The sequence below is a fragment of the Tympanuchus pallidicinctus genome, unplaced genomic scaffold (assembly GCF_026119805.1).
Source record: "Tympanuchus pallidicinctus isolate F22 unplaced genomic scaffold, pur_lepc_1.0 scaffold17, whole genome shotgun sequence".
In the NCBI taxonomy this organism is placed as follows: domain Eukaryota; kingdom Metazoa; phylum Chordata; class Aves; order Galliformes; family Phasianidae; genus Tympanuchus; species Tympanuchus pallidicinctus.
In genome coordinates this window covers 9,548,035-9,563,931 of record NW_026294690.1, presented here as the reverse complement: position 1 = coordinate 9,563,931, position 15,897 = coordinate 9,548,035, and the positions used below count along the sequence as shown (strand labels likewise).

General features: G+C 42.2%; 1 protein-coding gene across 4 annotated transcripts in view; it reads right to left on the bottom strand.

The window, feature by feature from the left end:
- The window catches only part of CHCHD6 (coiled-coil-helix-coiled-coil-helix domain containing 6), a 100,972-nt gene that overhangs the window by 32,847 nt on the left and 52,228 nt on the right, over positions 1-15,897 (bottom strand). For all 4 annotated transcript variants that reach the window (XM_052679268.1, XM_052679266.1, XM_052679267.1 and 1 more), the window contains one exon: positions 13,683-13,753. In XM_052679268.1, the coding sequence (XP_052535228.1) occupies positions 13,683-13,753 (71 nt within the window). The remainder of the gene's footprint in view (positions 1-13,682; positions 13,754-15,897) is intronic.

The window sequence follows — 15,897 nt, the reverse complement described above, 5'->3', positions numbered from 1 at the left end:
TGGCACAAGCACAGTAACAGCAGTGTCATCAGCTGCACAGACAGGCAGGCACAAATTGCAGGAATTTGCAGCACAATTGCCACAGTACATTTCAGCAGAGAACATGTGCTGAGGAGTAGCAGCACTAAGACACTGCCTTCTAAATCATAAATCCACTTAATTCCTTGCATTCTCTGCCTCAGCGTGCTTAAGGAGATCTGTGCTAAAAGATCAAATGCACCTCTTCTTTCCAAAGCACTTGATGTTATGGGGAGGCACAAATGCTATGCTGTGCTACATTCATTTCCACAGTAACAACAGTCACTCGTTCAAGCAATAGGGTTTCCCAACCAGGTACAAAGAAAATGTGACCTATTCCTGGGCAGCTTTCATTCTCTCTCGATTTCTAAGAAACATGACATCTAGAAGCCAGATCATCCGAAAGCGTTTTGGAGACCACAAATAGGAATTCCCAAATCACGTTCATTTTGGTAAGGCACTCAGGAAGGCAAGTAGAAAGGACAAAAGAAAATCAGCAACGCCATTGCTTCCTCAAAATAGTTTGGTTGAGACATACTCCAAACAATACCTCTGCCCTCAGTCGTACTCTGCAACGTACGTGAGCAGGCAGTGGAACAACTGCCCAGCGATGTGGTTCACATCCCATTCCTGCAGGCTTTCAGGGCAAGGCTGGATCAGGCCCCGGGCAACCTGATCTAGCTGTGCGTGTCCCTGTTCATTGCAGGGGACTTGGACTAGATGGCCTTTGAAGGTCCCTTCCAACTCCCAGGATCCTATTGATCCTAGCAACAATGTGACAGAAACACTTGGATCAGAAAGCCACCAAAATACAACACAAACTTCTTTCCCCTGTCTTCTCTAACCCTATAGCTTTTAGAAGAAACTTGTTTTGTATGCAGTCCCCAGAGGTGAGCATGCATTAGTAATTTCTGTGTTCCATAGCAAATTACCTTTAAAGCCTCTGAAAAATCCATATTCCAAAAAAAATCTTCAAATTTTGGAAAAGAAACCAGAGAGAGCATCAAAAACTCATAATATCGGCATTTTGCTTTGTCACTAACTTTAATATCACTCTAATCAAATCAGTGAGACTGTAGAAACGATACCAAACAATACCAGGTCAGGAAATACCATCAAATCCCTCAATTCATTGAAGAAGTTAAGACTTTTAAAATTAGGTTTTTCCAACTCAGCCATGTTAAACTGAAGGGCATTTTGTAATTTTCAGGCACAGTGCTGGGGGAGGGAAAAGGCAGAACGTGTCACAGCATGGTCTGAATTCACTGGAACCAAACTACACGATACAAGCACAATGGAGAAACTCCAGCTATGCATCAGTGGTACCACCTTCTCAAAAGAGATTTAGAGAATCTAGTCAACATAGCACAAAATCAGCTGACGTAATTATCAACACAAATCCCACAAATCCATTTATGAGCGCATCCACAAATGAACTGGAAATTCAACAAAACCAGCTAAATCCTACAGAGGATGACATCTCACTTTGGAGCAGGAAGGCAGTGCTGCCCAGAGGAGCGTCCCTGCAGCCCACGGCGTGGTGTGACCTGTGAAATGACAGGAAACGTGAGCGCAGCACAAGGGAGCACATCCTGCACACTGCAGGAACCCAAGTCCAATGGAGCACACCTTGGCTGAGGGCAGCGGTACACTGAATTCCAAAGGAGGGAGAGCTTTGTCAGCTACACCCCTTCAACCTCAGCCCAGCACAAGGCTATAGGCAGTACTCAACCTTCAGGAAAAAATCGTCTTCAGGACACTGCTCTTGGTAAATGCTTTGCTGCTGGAGGGGAATGCTTTACACACTGAAGGGGAAAGAACATGGTGGAGAAGGAATGAGGTCTGAATGCAGAAAGAGCAGAAGAACAGTAAGCTTTGACCTTTCTTCTAAAATGGGTCACAGTTTTAAGCATAATATGCTACCACCAAGAAAGGTAGGCAATTAGCCTCTGTCTAAAATAAAACGCACTGCAATTGCTACTGCTATTACGAAAACAGATGCAGGAGGCTCATTTACAGCAGCTAAAAAAAAAGAGGGGGAAAGAAAAAGGTCTGAACAGGAAGGCTAGGAAAACACCCACAGACAAGGAACTAGAGGAGTTGAGCTCTGACAACACCCCAGATATAAATGCAGGGCATACGAAATATGAAAGATTAAAACAATAATACACAAGCAAGGAAGAGGAAAGGAGAAAAGATTACAAGTGGGGGAAAAAAGGATTAATCTAGAAATAAAACTCATTAGCAGTGCCTCCCCAGCCACAGTGGAGAAAATCCTCAGCTTCTCTGCTGTGCAATGGGACAGAAGGCTACATACGCACAAAAGCCACAATTTCAGATTTTCTTCCCCCTCTCCCACTGAAGGATCTAAAATCAGGTCTTTGGCTGGAAAAGAAGGGATAGCTTTTCTTAAAATGAAACAAAGGGCATCCTTCTCCCTGCCATCCCTTGAGGTAAGACGGAACGAATGTGATCTTGCTGCATTTTGACACAGCGAGAGTTACCAAATCCTCTCTATCACTGCGTATTCCCTTTACTTTATTTAACAAATGAAATCTCATCAACTTATCCTTCTTCTATTATCACTGCTGACATCAATCTGATAATATTGGCTTGGTGTGGAATCGTGCTATTATATGTCCTCTTTATATTTAATTTAAGAGAAACGTCTGCAGTGGGGTGAATATGTGAAGCAAGCTTTTTATTACTGGCAGCAGTAAGGACGCTGGGAGTGAATTAGACATTCATCTTAGTCAGGGCCAATCTAGTGGCTCAGAAGAGGTTTTCTTCTTAACCCTCTCCTAACTGTTCAACAGCAGCAGGTAACGGCTGCTCCAGTCAATAAGTGCGTTCATTTGTCTTGGCAAATTCACTTCTATGTGGATATAAACCCCATGAAGAAGTGCTGAGCATCTGGGAGGTTAAAGCAAGGTTCTTCCAGAATTTCCATCATAAGTGCCGCAGTAGTGAGTAGAGTGCTGGTCTAAATGTCCATCAATTAATCAAGGAGCCACACGGCTCTCAAAGACAAACACACAAACTTATTTCAAGAACCAATTTAAGGCAGTATCATCAGTACACAGATCCCACAGGCAGGCTTCAAACATAGCACAATGGCTACCAGCTCGTTGCTGCTGACAGCTTCCCCTTTTGGAAGGAGAATTATGGGCTTGGTATTGCAAAGCGAGGGAAAGCTGGAAGATGTGTATGCATTTGCTACTATTTCCACCCTGATGAAAAAAATCAGACTAGCCAAGAAGAGACAGAACTTGAAAGCTTTAGGACTTGACAGCTCCTTAAACTAGTCCAAAATCCACAGTGAGCACCACGCCGTCACTTGGCTTTACTGGGTAGAACAGCAATCCCAGATGGAATTAGAGGCAAGATTCTCTTTTTACCTTTTACTCTGGGAAACCATTCAAGCTGAAAAAAAAAAACACTTAGGACAGAGACTGAAGGTATCTAAACCTAGACATTTAGATACTTCTACTCAAAGCGAAAAATCAAAGATACCAAGGTTTCTTGTACAAGCCAACTTCAGAATAGCTTGCTCCAGTACAGAAGCCACCTAAATGGTGCAGCAAACTCAAATTTCCTGTGGGCTGCAGAACCCAATAACCAGATTAACTACTTTCTGCTGCACTATTCGACTGCAACCAGTGTCAGAGCTAACTTGAGCAAACCACATTAATCACCACCATAACTACAGCGCAGCCAGCCTCAGAGGTCAGCAATGAGGTGCACGGGCTGCACTGAGAGCAAAGCCCAGGGCACGCAGCAGCAGTTTCTGTGTCGGAAGGGAATCAGAGATGTGTCAAATAGTTGGTTAGCATGGTTGTATATCCAGGGCACACCAGATGTATTTCAGACTAAGCTCAGCGATGTCTGGTCACATGAAAGTGGTGTGCTGCACTGTACGTATACAAAACTGCTAAGTGGTTAACTGACCTGTAAAACTGCACGCTCCCTCGGGTAGCAGTTGGCTCTGATGGTTCCTCTTTAACATGTCAGGAAAAAAATTCCAGACAGATGCAATACACAGCGTACAGAAAGGTTCCATCCTCTCTCATTACTGCATCCTTGACATTTACAGCAGAAAATTAAACACAATTGAAGCATTTCATTCACATATAACAAACTCATCAGCACAGAACAAACAGCCAAGGAAGCCAACTTCCATTGCAGGATGCTGTGCTATCACAGAGCAAAAGCTACTGCCTATGGGATTCCCTGACCCTTCATGTCAGCTTGATATCATGGCTTGAATGAAAGGGAAGAATCATTTCTCTCACCAAACAGCTGCAAAATAAGAGATGGAAGATTCCTAATAAATTATCCCAATATCTACTAAAAAACTATTGGTGCTATTTAAGCTACATAACCAAGCATAGTGCAAACAAGCTGCACGCCTCACAAGAATAAACTAACATTATCAGAAAGGAAATCTCTCTGATCAGTTTCCTGTATTCAAAACACTGCTCAACAGCTTTGCCACTGATCTGCATGGAATACTCTGTTCGTAGGACCAACATACTGCATAAAGGACATGGATTAAAAGGAAAGGTGAAACCTCATGACAATTTTCTTTAAGAATAGGGGCACTACCTCCACATTTCTACTGTGGTAGTTGCATTCCTAAATCCTTCCCATGTGTCTTTTCATACAGTCTGCAACACACTACTGCACAGTGCAGCATTTTCTCTTTCCTTCTCCCTCTTCACAGCTACACTTCATGAGCAGGTCATCTGCTTTTCTTTCCCCTTACCTTATCCATGGAAATGCCTAATGAATACATATTTATGAAGTCCCTCAGTTTCCACGCAACCCTGTGATCCTAAAAAATTTGTCACTCAAACACTTCCCAATCTCCGTTCCTCTTTTGACAGCTTGTTTGAAGCTGTCACACAATTCCCCACTGCAATTTGTGCACTCGCGCACCCTCGTCCTTCCCAGGTCAGATAACTCCTTCCTTTCCAATCACAGATGCCCAGAAGCTGTTCTGAAATCTTCTTCTGTGTAACTAATTAGATTTTATCACAGAGAACAAGTTAAAGCAAACGTCCAAATCTCAACAGCAACTTGTATTGTCACTGTGCTGCTGGAACTCCTTCAGAGAAGACAGTCTAACCCGACCATGTTTTCTTTAGGAAACAACAACAACAAAAACAACTCTTTAAACATTCAGGCTGAGGTGGAATGTAATATTTCAGAGCTTTATATACACCTAATTTTGGAATGCTCACGGAAGTAACAACAGTGTCTCCATTTCACTGATGAAACTCATGCAAAGAGACTGTGTGACCCATGGAGCGCAGGTTCCAGCTCTGTATCTTACTTTTACTCCAACACAATGCAAACTGTTTGGCCTCCTACATGGTTTAGCCATGGAGCAGCCATTCCCCATTTAAGCAATAGGCCACCCAAAAAACGCCAGTTTATATTTATTTGTACAGATGCAGTTTCTACCACTTTCAGCAGGCTTTCTTAGCAGCATCCCTACAGTTGTAGGCACTGGAGGTGAGTTATAGGTTTTGCTTACTGGGGGTGGCAACTCCCCACCAAACCTGCAAATCCAATCGCTAATCACCCCTATTAGCATTCTGTATGGCAGATGGCAAGCAATGTGAAATAATGAGAGATCTCTCCCCACAAGTGGATAATTTCAGAGTACATGGATGTGAATTCTTTGCTGATTACGATGGTAGAATACTGAGTTACAAGAAACTGTCAGTTGGGAAGATGAAAGGAAAACTGCAGCCTCTCGGCTGCCTTGCCAAGAGATACAGAAGTTTACAGAACTGGATCTCCTGCCCACAAAGCCATGCACCATTTTTGCCAAACTACTAAAAGTTGACTAGCAAAGATGAAGAGCCTAAAGTTAGCAGCAAAACGGTCTCTGGAAGCCAAGCAGGAATGAGTCAGAATCTTGTTGCTGGAAGGAGTTCTCTGAATCAGAAAGGAAGCTGGCTCAGCTCCCACAAGGCAGAAAAGCAATATAGCAAGCAATAACTGAATCTGAAAACAACACACAGCCCAACAAGTGACCCGAATAGGGATTTTCTTTCTTAAGATAAAAAACATCATCTAAAAACTGGTTAAGAACTCAGGTCAGGAAGTGCAGTGGCAATGCTGAGAATATTTGGGTTGTGATAATGTTGTAATGTCAGGCTTTGCTGGCAAAGCGACTGCTGAAAGAATGTTGGCCCCATCTTTCCTGGTACACAAAACCCCCCTCCTGAAAATAGTCTTACACAACTGAGTATCTGTTATGCTAATTTCATACAGCCACAAGACGTGAGGGACAGACACATGCACTAATTCTTTCCTATGTGAGATGATCTTGCAATGATGTCAGATTGCTAAGGAAATGTTCTTTTCAAAAAGAAACCTTGGCCACTCATTTAAACAGCAGTTACTTTCCTTAAATGTCACTCAGCACTGCACTGAGTCCTTTTAGTTACACACCAGACTACGCAAAGGAGCACTGGTGATGGACAAAAGCACGAACCCAATAGGATGTTCTGCACTGACAGAGGGGTGCAATCTACTGAAGACGCAGAGATAGAAGAGAATGAAGCCACCAGCATGAAGAGTTCAGGCAGGATCTGAAGTTAAACATCCACCTTATTAAAGATCCCCTTCTTTGCACATGCTCTATAATCTTCAAAGCCACAGTGCCCCCCCTCAGCACGCTGTGCAATTTGCTGAGTACTGACTCAGCAAGATCCCCATTAGGCAGCTCCTCATCCCCCCCAGAGAGCAGCAGGAATGGTGCTTTCACAGAGGAAGGAGGTGGGGAGGTTGAGATTTTTTTGTTTGTTTTAAAATAAATATTATTTCAACAAGTCCTCCAAAAATTGAAAGAAATCCTTACAAAAATAACTTAGATAATGCAGGCAACATGTGAAACCTCTCAGGTGAGTTAATGAGAACAGTGCCAACCTCGAGCTGCTCCACTGCATTGCTAATGGCGCTCACAGTCAGGTTCGGCCCAGGGGAACACAACACTGAGATGGTCTCTCTGAAGAAGCTCAGACTTGCCTTTGGTCTCTCCTATCATCCCTCCAGGAGGAGGCTGACTCAACAGCAAAGACGTTTTGCACAAAGCATATAATCCCAAATCAGGAACACAATTACTGTTCAAAATTGCAGCACTGCCCTTGAAATCACTTGTTAGTGAATTAATGACCAGATTGAACGGAGTGTTACCTCAACTTTGCTTTAGGCTCCTAATTAGTAAACAAGTCATTAATTCACTGGTAACAAGTGGTTTCTCAGGCATTATTGCTTCTGACATCTTTAATTCACCACTCTTTTCAGAAAGCTTCCCCAGACAGCCATAGCCTCCATCCTTTACAAAGCAGCCCCGTGTCCCAACCTCCAGCACACCACACCACACAGGAGGTACCATGCAGGAGGACGGGGGCAGAAAAGCCTGGAGTGAGCTTAGTTGGGTCATTAATTAATAATCACGATACCTTTTCCTTATTGAAACCAAGGGGAGCATGGGAGCACAGGCACGAAAACCTTTCTTACTTCAGCGTGGACGTGTCATTACATCTAAATACTCAACAAAATACTACAAAACTTGGAGAAATCTTCATTCCACCATCCAGCGGCACGGCAAACCAAGGGCAGTGATCTGCTTCTATCCTCTCTGCATTCTCCAGAATGAAGAGCTTTGAGCTGAAATACTTCATGTACTCTGATGCACAAACTATGTCTGAGTTTTAACAGCTGCACAAACATCCACGCTTTTGAAAACAATCTGGATTTGGCCTGCCAACAAACCCTGATGTAAGAGTTTTATAATGGCAACATTACTGCGGAATACAAGCACTTTCCATGTAAAAATCGATAGTAATAGAAACATCCCTAATAGACTACGGGGAGTCTTTGGCACCTCTTCCTTTGCTATGCAGGTTTTATTTTATAAACTCCCAAGTTCTACCTATGTACCTTTGAAGAAACACTCCTACAATTTCGAAACGATATATTAATATTTCACACCGGTTTTTCAGCACTAACAGAACTGCAATCTCAGTTCATTGGACTGATTTATTATTCATTCCTCGACATGCATAAAAGGAAAGATGATACTGTGAACAGCAGAACAGCACATCATCTTACTAAGTGGGCAAAAGGAAAGCCTTCCTTCGAAGCAGCAGTTTAGTAATCCCCGAGAAGAGGGTTTCAGAAGGAAATATACAACAGTTGGATAACGTGTGCACTCTAATACATTTTTTTAAACTGAATATCAGTCCAAAAGAGGATAATCTGGCTCAACTGGAACATCTGCGCAACTCCGTTCCACGTATTTGACTTTTGTCACCACAAAACATATTCCTGAAGTAGGAGGGGGAGTAACAATGCCTGGAAATCTATGCACTGGTAGACAGTTGCTTAACAACAGGCCTTCCAGAATTAGTAAAGAAAATGTTTACACACTAATGTAAATGAGTCAAAATCATTTTCAGTCGTTTCATGAAGTCTCAAAAGCCTTTCTTCCAGAAATACTTGCACCATATGCAATTGCACAAAGTCAAAACTGGCCCACCTACTCTCTTACCTGTTGTTAAAATAACTCTGCAGAAAGTCGTCTCTGCCAGCAATATTCCTACTGCCCACAAAAACCAACTTAATCAATGTGAGAAACAGCAAAGCCTTGGCTAACAAACCCATCTCCTTCATTAATGCTTACCTGGAGCAGACTAGCCACAGACAGAACAACCACCAACACAAACCGAGCGCTGAGGGAAGAACAGGACCAGGGTGGGGCAAACATTTTTGGTGAAGATGCAATCACTGCAGTCAGCATGCAGAAGCACTGCGCTGAGCTAAGGCTGAGGACAAGCTCTAAGCACTAATCACAGCTTTTTATCCCTGAAAACTCTTAAATCCCTATTGCAAGGGCTCTTAATTTCAAGGCTGAATTAATCATCTATCTAATCTAATGATAGGAGAAATCTCAAAGCAATTTTGTTTGAAAACTGATGTCTTTACCCTTCTCCTTAGGCTTCATGACTGTCCACAGAATAACTATTTCAGAGCTCAACTCGTGGGCACAGCCCTCTGTTGAAATAGATAGGAGTTTATTAATGTTGATATCTGCCACAAAGCCCTGCTTCATCACATCAGTATCTTAGAAACTTTCCAGATCTTCACAAAGGAAGGAAAAAATAATAATAATAAAAAAAAAAGAACAGGCAGTTTTCCTAGGTACCAGTTATGGCTGTCATTTTAATTGAGGGATCATCAATCTCATGACATTTTGCACAATTCAATAAAAATGTTCATTTCTGCGAGTCCGGAAAGTGAGCCACAAATCCCCCACTGCAGCAGACAGTCCATCTGTGAACTTTCTCCCCCCACCCCACGGAGGCAGTTTAGTTCTCAACACCACATTCAACCCAGGAGGACACTTAGTACTTGTCAGTTTCTCTAACGCAATCATCTTAAATACTGATGTCCATTAAGTTGAAAGATCTCGGGACCATTAAACAGACCTCTTAAATACCAAGTCCCACGCGGCGTAAATCTCTTTGGCAGTTTCCCCCCTGGAAAGCTGCCCTGGATTCTGGGCTGATCTCTATCAGGGTAAGATAGCGATGTTCTTTACACACTCCTGGATAACAGCACAGAGCACACGCAGTTCTGTGGGCACAACTCGCAGCACAGCTGTCTGTAAGCGGCTTCAGGGAGGGTTCAGCAAGCTACAGGGAGATCTCTGAAGGAAACTCACTTCTGAACAGTTTTATCTCTTAACAGCTTCCTAATCCCCTCACCCCCTTCCCGTAGCTTTACCTTTCAGAGCAAACCCATCCCCCACCCATGGTAACTCCCACAACCAAATTTAACAACCACAAAAATAAAAATAAGGCAACCTTCACAAAAGAAATCAAATTTATTATAAAAAAAAAAAAACCAACTACCCCAGCATTCTGAGGATAAATCCAAAGTGCCTGCACTAAGCTATAACCTCTTTACTGACGCTTTTTTCCCTTCCCCTTAACAGATTCACAGACTGTAATAACATTTAATCCTCAGAAGCTAATCTAAATGTAACACTCAAAAGAAGACAAAGACAACGCAACTGAAAAAAAAATTTGGCCACTGCCTTTTGGGAGTGCTGCTTTATCCCTGGAGCGAGCGCATTAATAGAGCTTGGAATGAAATGCCATTTTATTCTCTGTAGCAGGGAGGGGATTAGCAAGTTGTCTTCTCTAAACCCAGTCTGAGTCATGGCTCTATGAGCACTGAGAAAAGGATGTGGAACGAAGCGAAGGGCGAGGAGCGCTGGCTTTTTATTTACACGCTGCTTCTTTTGTGGGTGGTTACTGATGTGCAGTTTGCTAAACAGGGAAGGAAAAAAGTTCCAGGTCCCCAGAGTAATTCTACTGGTTAACAAAAGAGAAAAATAATAATGCATCAATTATAATAACATCATAAAGACAATATGTCCGTGGCAAGAGTCCAATTCACCACAGCATGTAAGCAACAAGGGCAAGTTGCTCAAGGTGCTGAAAGCTGTGCTTACTGGTTTCTTGTTGCTAGGATCTTCTTTCTGGGAGAAAGAGCTCGGACAGAGCCCAGAACAAAGAAAGAGACACCAAGGCGGGAGGAATGCAGGAGCAGGTTGGGCTCAGGTGAGGAGATGAGAAACAAAGCGTGTCGCAGTAGCCAGGCCACGCAGGTATCCTGCCCTGAAGTAGGAACCAGGAGCTAATGACTGTGCCAGTGACTTAATATGAAGCTCTGCACTCAAGCACTTAGCTTCTGTTCCTGTACAAATGGAGATGGCTTACCTGCTTGTCTTGCAGGCATGCTGCAAAGCATCACTGGTAGATAGCTTGCGCAGTATTCCTGAATACTGAAATGCTTGATAATTATTAAGGAGAGAAGATGGTCAAGTGTTCCACGGACTATCTGTGCAAAGCCATAGATGTTGATAAAAGATTTTACAAAAGTCAGTAAGTGCCAAGAAAATGCTTTTTTTGTTTGTTTGTTTCAGGTATTTCTTATCTTTGCTTCAATGCAGACTCTGAAAAAACAGTGCACTCACTATGGAAACAGACCCAATTCTAGCCCTCCCTTCATCCATCAGCTCAACCTATACACAGCAGCAGACAGCAACAAATGCTGTGCAGACTGTTCTCACAATGGGCAGGCGTCAGAGGACAGGTTCACAGCAAGACAAGGATGGGATAAAGCAGGGATGAGACACTATGGGACGGAGGAAATGCATTTTCCTCATTAAATGGAAAAAATGCCATTCCTGATCTGCTTTTAATATAGGAGCTGTTGAAACCCTACACTGCAAACACACAGACCTGTGCTTCATTCAATAATTTGGCTACATTTCAGTTCATGTAATTTTCCTGGAATTTACTTGTGTCATCCAAGTTACTAGATCTACATAAATTAGCCTTACCTAGCTTAGCACTCACTGTGCCTGTATACCTAATGTGAAATTGCAGAACAAGATGAACAAATTATTTCCACTGAATTCACAGGACCTTGTAATTTAGGACTATAAACAAGCTGCAGAAAGATCTGAATGCGCAAGGCCTAAGAAGAGGATCTCTTAACAAGTAAATTTCAAGTCCAACCAAACAAGCACAAATGCCAACATATGAAAGAAGGCCCCCCAACTCCATCCCAGCTATACGGTGACCTCACCTGATGCATGTGCGCTCACTGTGTTTTCTGCATGTTGTACACTAAGGGAACAATGCCAAAAAAAGATGGCTGCACACTGCTGTAAGAATCAGACTCACAGTGCAAACTGAGAGGCTAAAACAGTGATTCTTCCTTCACATTCAGTTATCAAATGATCAGTCCTAGACTGTTCTAGCTACGCACTGTCCAAGGCTCCAACACGTAGCTCAGAGCAATACTGGTTGTGGCTTACAACTTGAACTGTAAAGGGATAGAAGTATGATGTTCACTTGCTCCCCCAGTTTCACTAGTGCCACACAGCTTCTCTCTCCTCAAGTCAAGGCACTCCTCAGTCATGTTGTCTTCTCACAATGAAATTCTAGCAGGGCAGGCGTCCCTCTTGGCTGCCAGGAATCTGTCCCTTATGATAGGGGAAGTTCATACGCCATTCAAACAGAAAAGCATTGTATGGTAAGGCCAGAAGCCAGGGATTAGCAGATGTTAAGGACTCAAAGTGGGAGGAACCCTTCACCCCTTCCCTACCACGAGACCATAACCAAAAAAATGTTTGAATTCTGAATGAAAAAAAAAAATCAACTCGTACTTACATTGGCTACAGCCAGCAACCCTTATGAGAAATGCTTCCATTACGAGAGCATCTCCTATGTCACCAGTTTTCATCTCCACAAGAATCAAAAGAGACCAAATTAAACCTCAGGACTCCAGCTTAAGAATACTATAAAAATAGGTTAAAGTCTGTAATAGGAAGTAAAGAACATAACCCAAGGTCACATCTCTTCCTTTACAAAGTTATAAGATCAGAACATTGTTACATCTATTCCCAACATCTGATCACACACCTGAAGAAGCAAATTTAAGAGAAAACTCAACTGATTAAAGATTCTCAGAACTTTATGGATTATTTTTTTTTTTTTAATATATTTTATTTTAGAACAGTGCTTAAGAATTCTACTATGGAAATCTGTATGAAAATGAATGCGATGTGTTAGCTGCCTTGTTTTGGCTTCTTTAGCAACTTTGTGCTTCACTGTCCAAACAAAAATGTGAAATTACAACAGGTTATGCAATGCTTTGGCAGCCAAATTTAATTTTAAATGAAGACAGCACAATATACTGTACACTCCACTAACATATTCATCACTGATATATAATCTATTTATGCAATTAAGTATCATGCAATCTGGACTGGACCCAACTGGACTACATATGCTGCTACTCCATTTTGCTGCATGTTGGCCAACTGTTTACCCAACTGAGATCTGAGTGTTGCTCGTGACAGTATAATTGCTTTGGATTCATTAATAATAAGGAATTATAGAAAATATTTTTTGACAGCTGTTAGTGAATGTGGAACAATAAACCATATAACACTACTGGCAGATACAAATGGAATTTAGATACTAAATAGGCTCACGGCAAAAAAACAATACAAAAGGTTAAAAACAATTACAAAAGTAATTCTACCACGGCCAGTTAAGGAGGTTAGAAATACACTGCACCCATTTTAAGAAAGAATTTATGCTAACTACAACTCTATTTGATGGCAATTTACGTGGCTACAGTTTCAACTACTTATCTTTTTCTTCTTTGGACAAGGAAAAACTTCTCAAGGGATATTTTTCATTCTCGCACACATCAGCCCAATGGTGGAACGTATAGGCTCAGTACACTGGGTCAAAGTTGGAGCAGATCAAACATGTTCCATTGCTATTATTTTAAAAACCCTGGTCAATATTCTCGATTTATTTGGATTTTCTAGACCACATCTTCTTTCTTTTTCTTCCCTTGCAAGACCTGAAAACTTTATACTAATTTCTGTCAAGCTCAGCAGAGAAGGAAAGGAAGCTGGTATGCAGCCCTTCAGCCTCCCAAACATGTGACAAGAGGTAACTTCACACCCTGTTTACCAGATTGTCCAGTGGCTATACACACAGCATCACAGAACAAAACTGGAGCTACAGAAAAGAACAAAAATGGTTTCTCACTTTATCCATTCCTCTGCCTTGGTGGCTGCCTCCTGGTACTGCTCCGACGTCAGCTTGTAGATTTCTGCATTCTGCAACAAAGAACATAATGCTCAGCTCTAAAAATGAAAGGCATCTCAGAACCTATCCCATCAGGGATATATATAATGCATCTAATTCTATAATTAATAACCATTTCCAACAACAAAAAGCATGCTCAGTTCAAAGAGCACAAAAGAAGAATGCTTAAAAGTTTATTTGCAAGAAAACTCATCAAGGCTGCAATGTGTCCAGAGAGGTTATGGGTGTCCCATCTCCAAAGGCATCCCAAGCAGGTCAGATGGGGCCCTGGGCAGCTTGATCTAAAGGGTGGCAACCCTGCCCATGGTAGGGGATTGGAACTGGATGATCGTTAAGGAGCCCTCCAACTCAAACCATTCTGCAATTCGTGTCTTTCTTACACACTTCACCTTTGTGAAGGAAAAGAGAGGGCTTTGATTATTCCACATACCCACAAAAACACGATGTTTCCTACCCTGAGTTATTTTGAGTTAGGCTGTGCTTTGTTCTTTTACATTAATTGCTGTGAAGAATCTTGTAAGTTACTGACGTGCAGAGTATCAAAATTGGCTGCTAGCACAGGAAAATCCATTTTACATTTCAGTGCTTCTGCTTATGTTACTTATTCTTTAAAAGAAAATTATGCAGCCTGTTTCCCTTTTAACAACATAGGGAGGCATATCAGGTATCAGCTAAGGCTTTGCCAAACAGAGTCTGTAGTGTCTTGCTGCAGGGCTTAAGAGGTTTGCACTGAATTCTCCTGAGCTTGCACAGAAAGTCTTAGTTCAGAGCTGCTCAGCCACCGAGCACTGAGGATGTGCTGCACTGAGGCCTCCCAAGCAAAGCAGCAGGAGGGAACCGCTGTGCATCCCAGCAGCTTTGCTGCGTGGGCTCATGTCACTGAACTGCTGATGGGGCTGCTGCAGGCAAAGCCTCTGGACTTCATGCTGAAATAGCTGCAATTCCCTCTCTCAAAGCTCATCTGCGAGGCCTTTAGTCTGAAAAGGCATATGCAGAAAGTATGTGATACTCAAAGAAGTGACAAAAGCAAAAGCAAAGACAGCTGTTCAGTTGGGCCAGGTGTAGCTATCTTCTCTCTTCAAATCTGGTCATCCTAAATAGAACACTACTCCTGCTTCCTTATTTTCCCAGAAAAGCAGCTGTGGTCCTGCACACGGTCAGACTGCACGTATTTTCAGTGGTTAGAGAAGGGGCAGATATGACTCAAGTTCTATTAGCAGCTCTGCCATTGGAGCAGTCATGGGCAAGTCACCATTTTCCATCTGCAAGCCAGGGATAACAGCTACCTGCATCACTGAAGTTGTGTGAAGCTTGACTAATTGGAAGGTTTGTAAAGGTTTTCAAAGCCTAGACTTCAAGGTGCTATATTTAAGCATTTATCTCTGGTTTTATCTCTGAATTTATGTCACATAATGAAAAAAACGCCACAGAGTAGACTTTCCTTCTCCAAACTTTGACCTAGGAGACAGACTTAAAGTGAAAAATCATGGATGAGTAACCACTTCAAAATGCATTTTGCTATCAAAATTGCCATTAATGTTTTCATTTACTTACTTGCTACACACCGGTCAAACTTCTATGCTATTAAACCCATTTTATTCCTTCCTATAATGAAAAAGTTCAGCTTTTAATGGAGCCTTTTCCCTGTCCTGTAAACAGACCTCACGACTTTCAGCTCCCTGCTGTTACTTATTCACACATGAAACCACAAGACCTGTGCTCCATTAATTAAATTTGCCATTAAAAATTAAATAATATGAGTAAGTAGATGTAAGCATTATCTCCATGGGTTTCATAAGCCTCACTGTTTCCCCCAATTACTAACCAAGCAATTTTCATATTTCATACTGTCTGATTTCTCAAAGGAACTGGATTTGAGAGATCAAAATGAGAGAAAGTGGGAAAGTGAGAAAGCAAGGTAGTAAAATTAAACATTTTTCAGGCAATAGGAAGTAGCCCCGTCAGATGCTATTAGCTTGCAGCACTGTGCAGTAAAACAGCAGCAGGAGAGGAAAACAGGAACAAATACGTTGTACGTGAGACCCAGCACGAGGTTGGCATTTAACCCACCTAAAGAAAGAAAAAAGTGGCCAACAGATTCATTTGCTGATTGCATTGTCAATTAAAGTGGATGCAGCACAACCTTGCCCAGTTT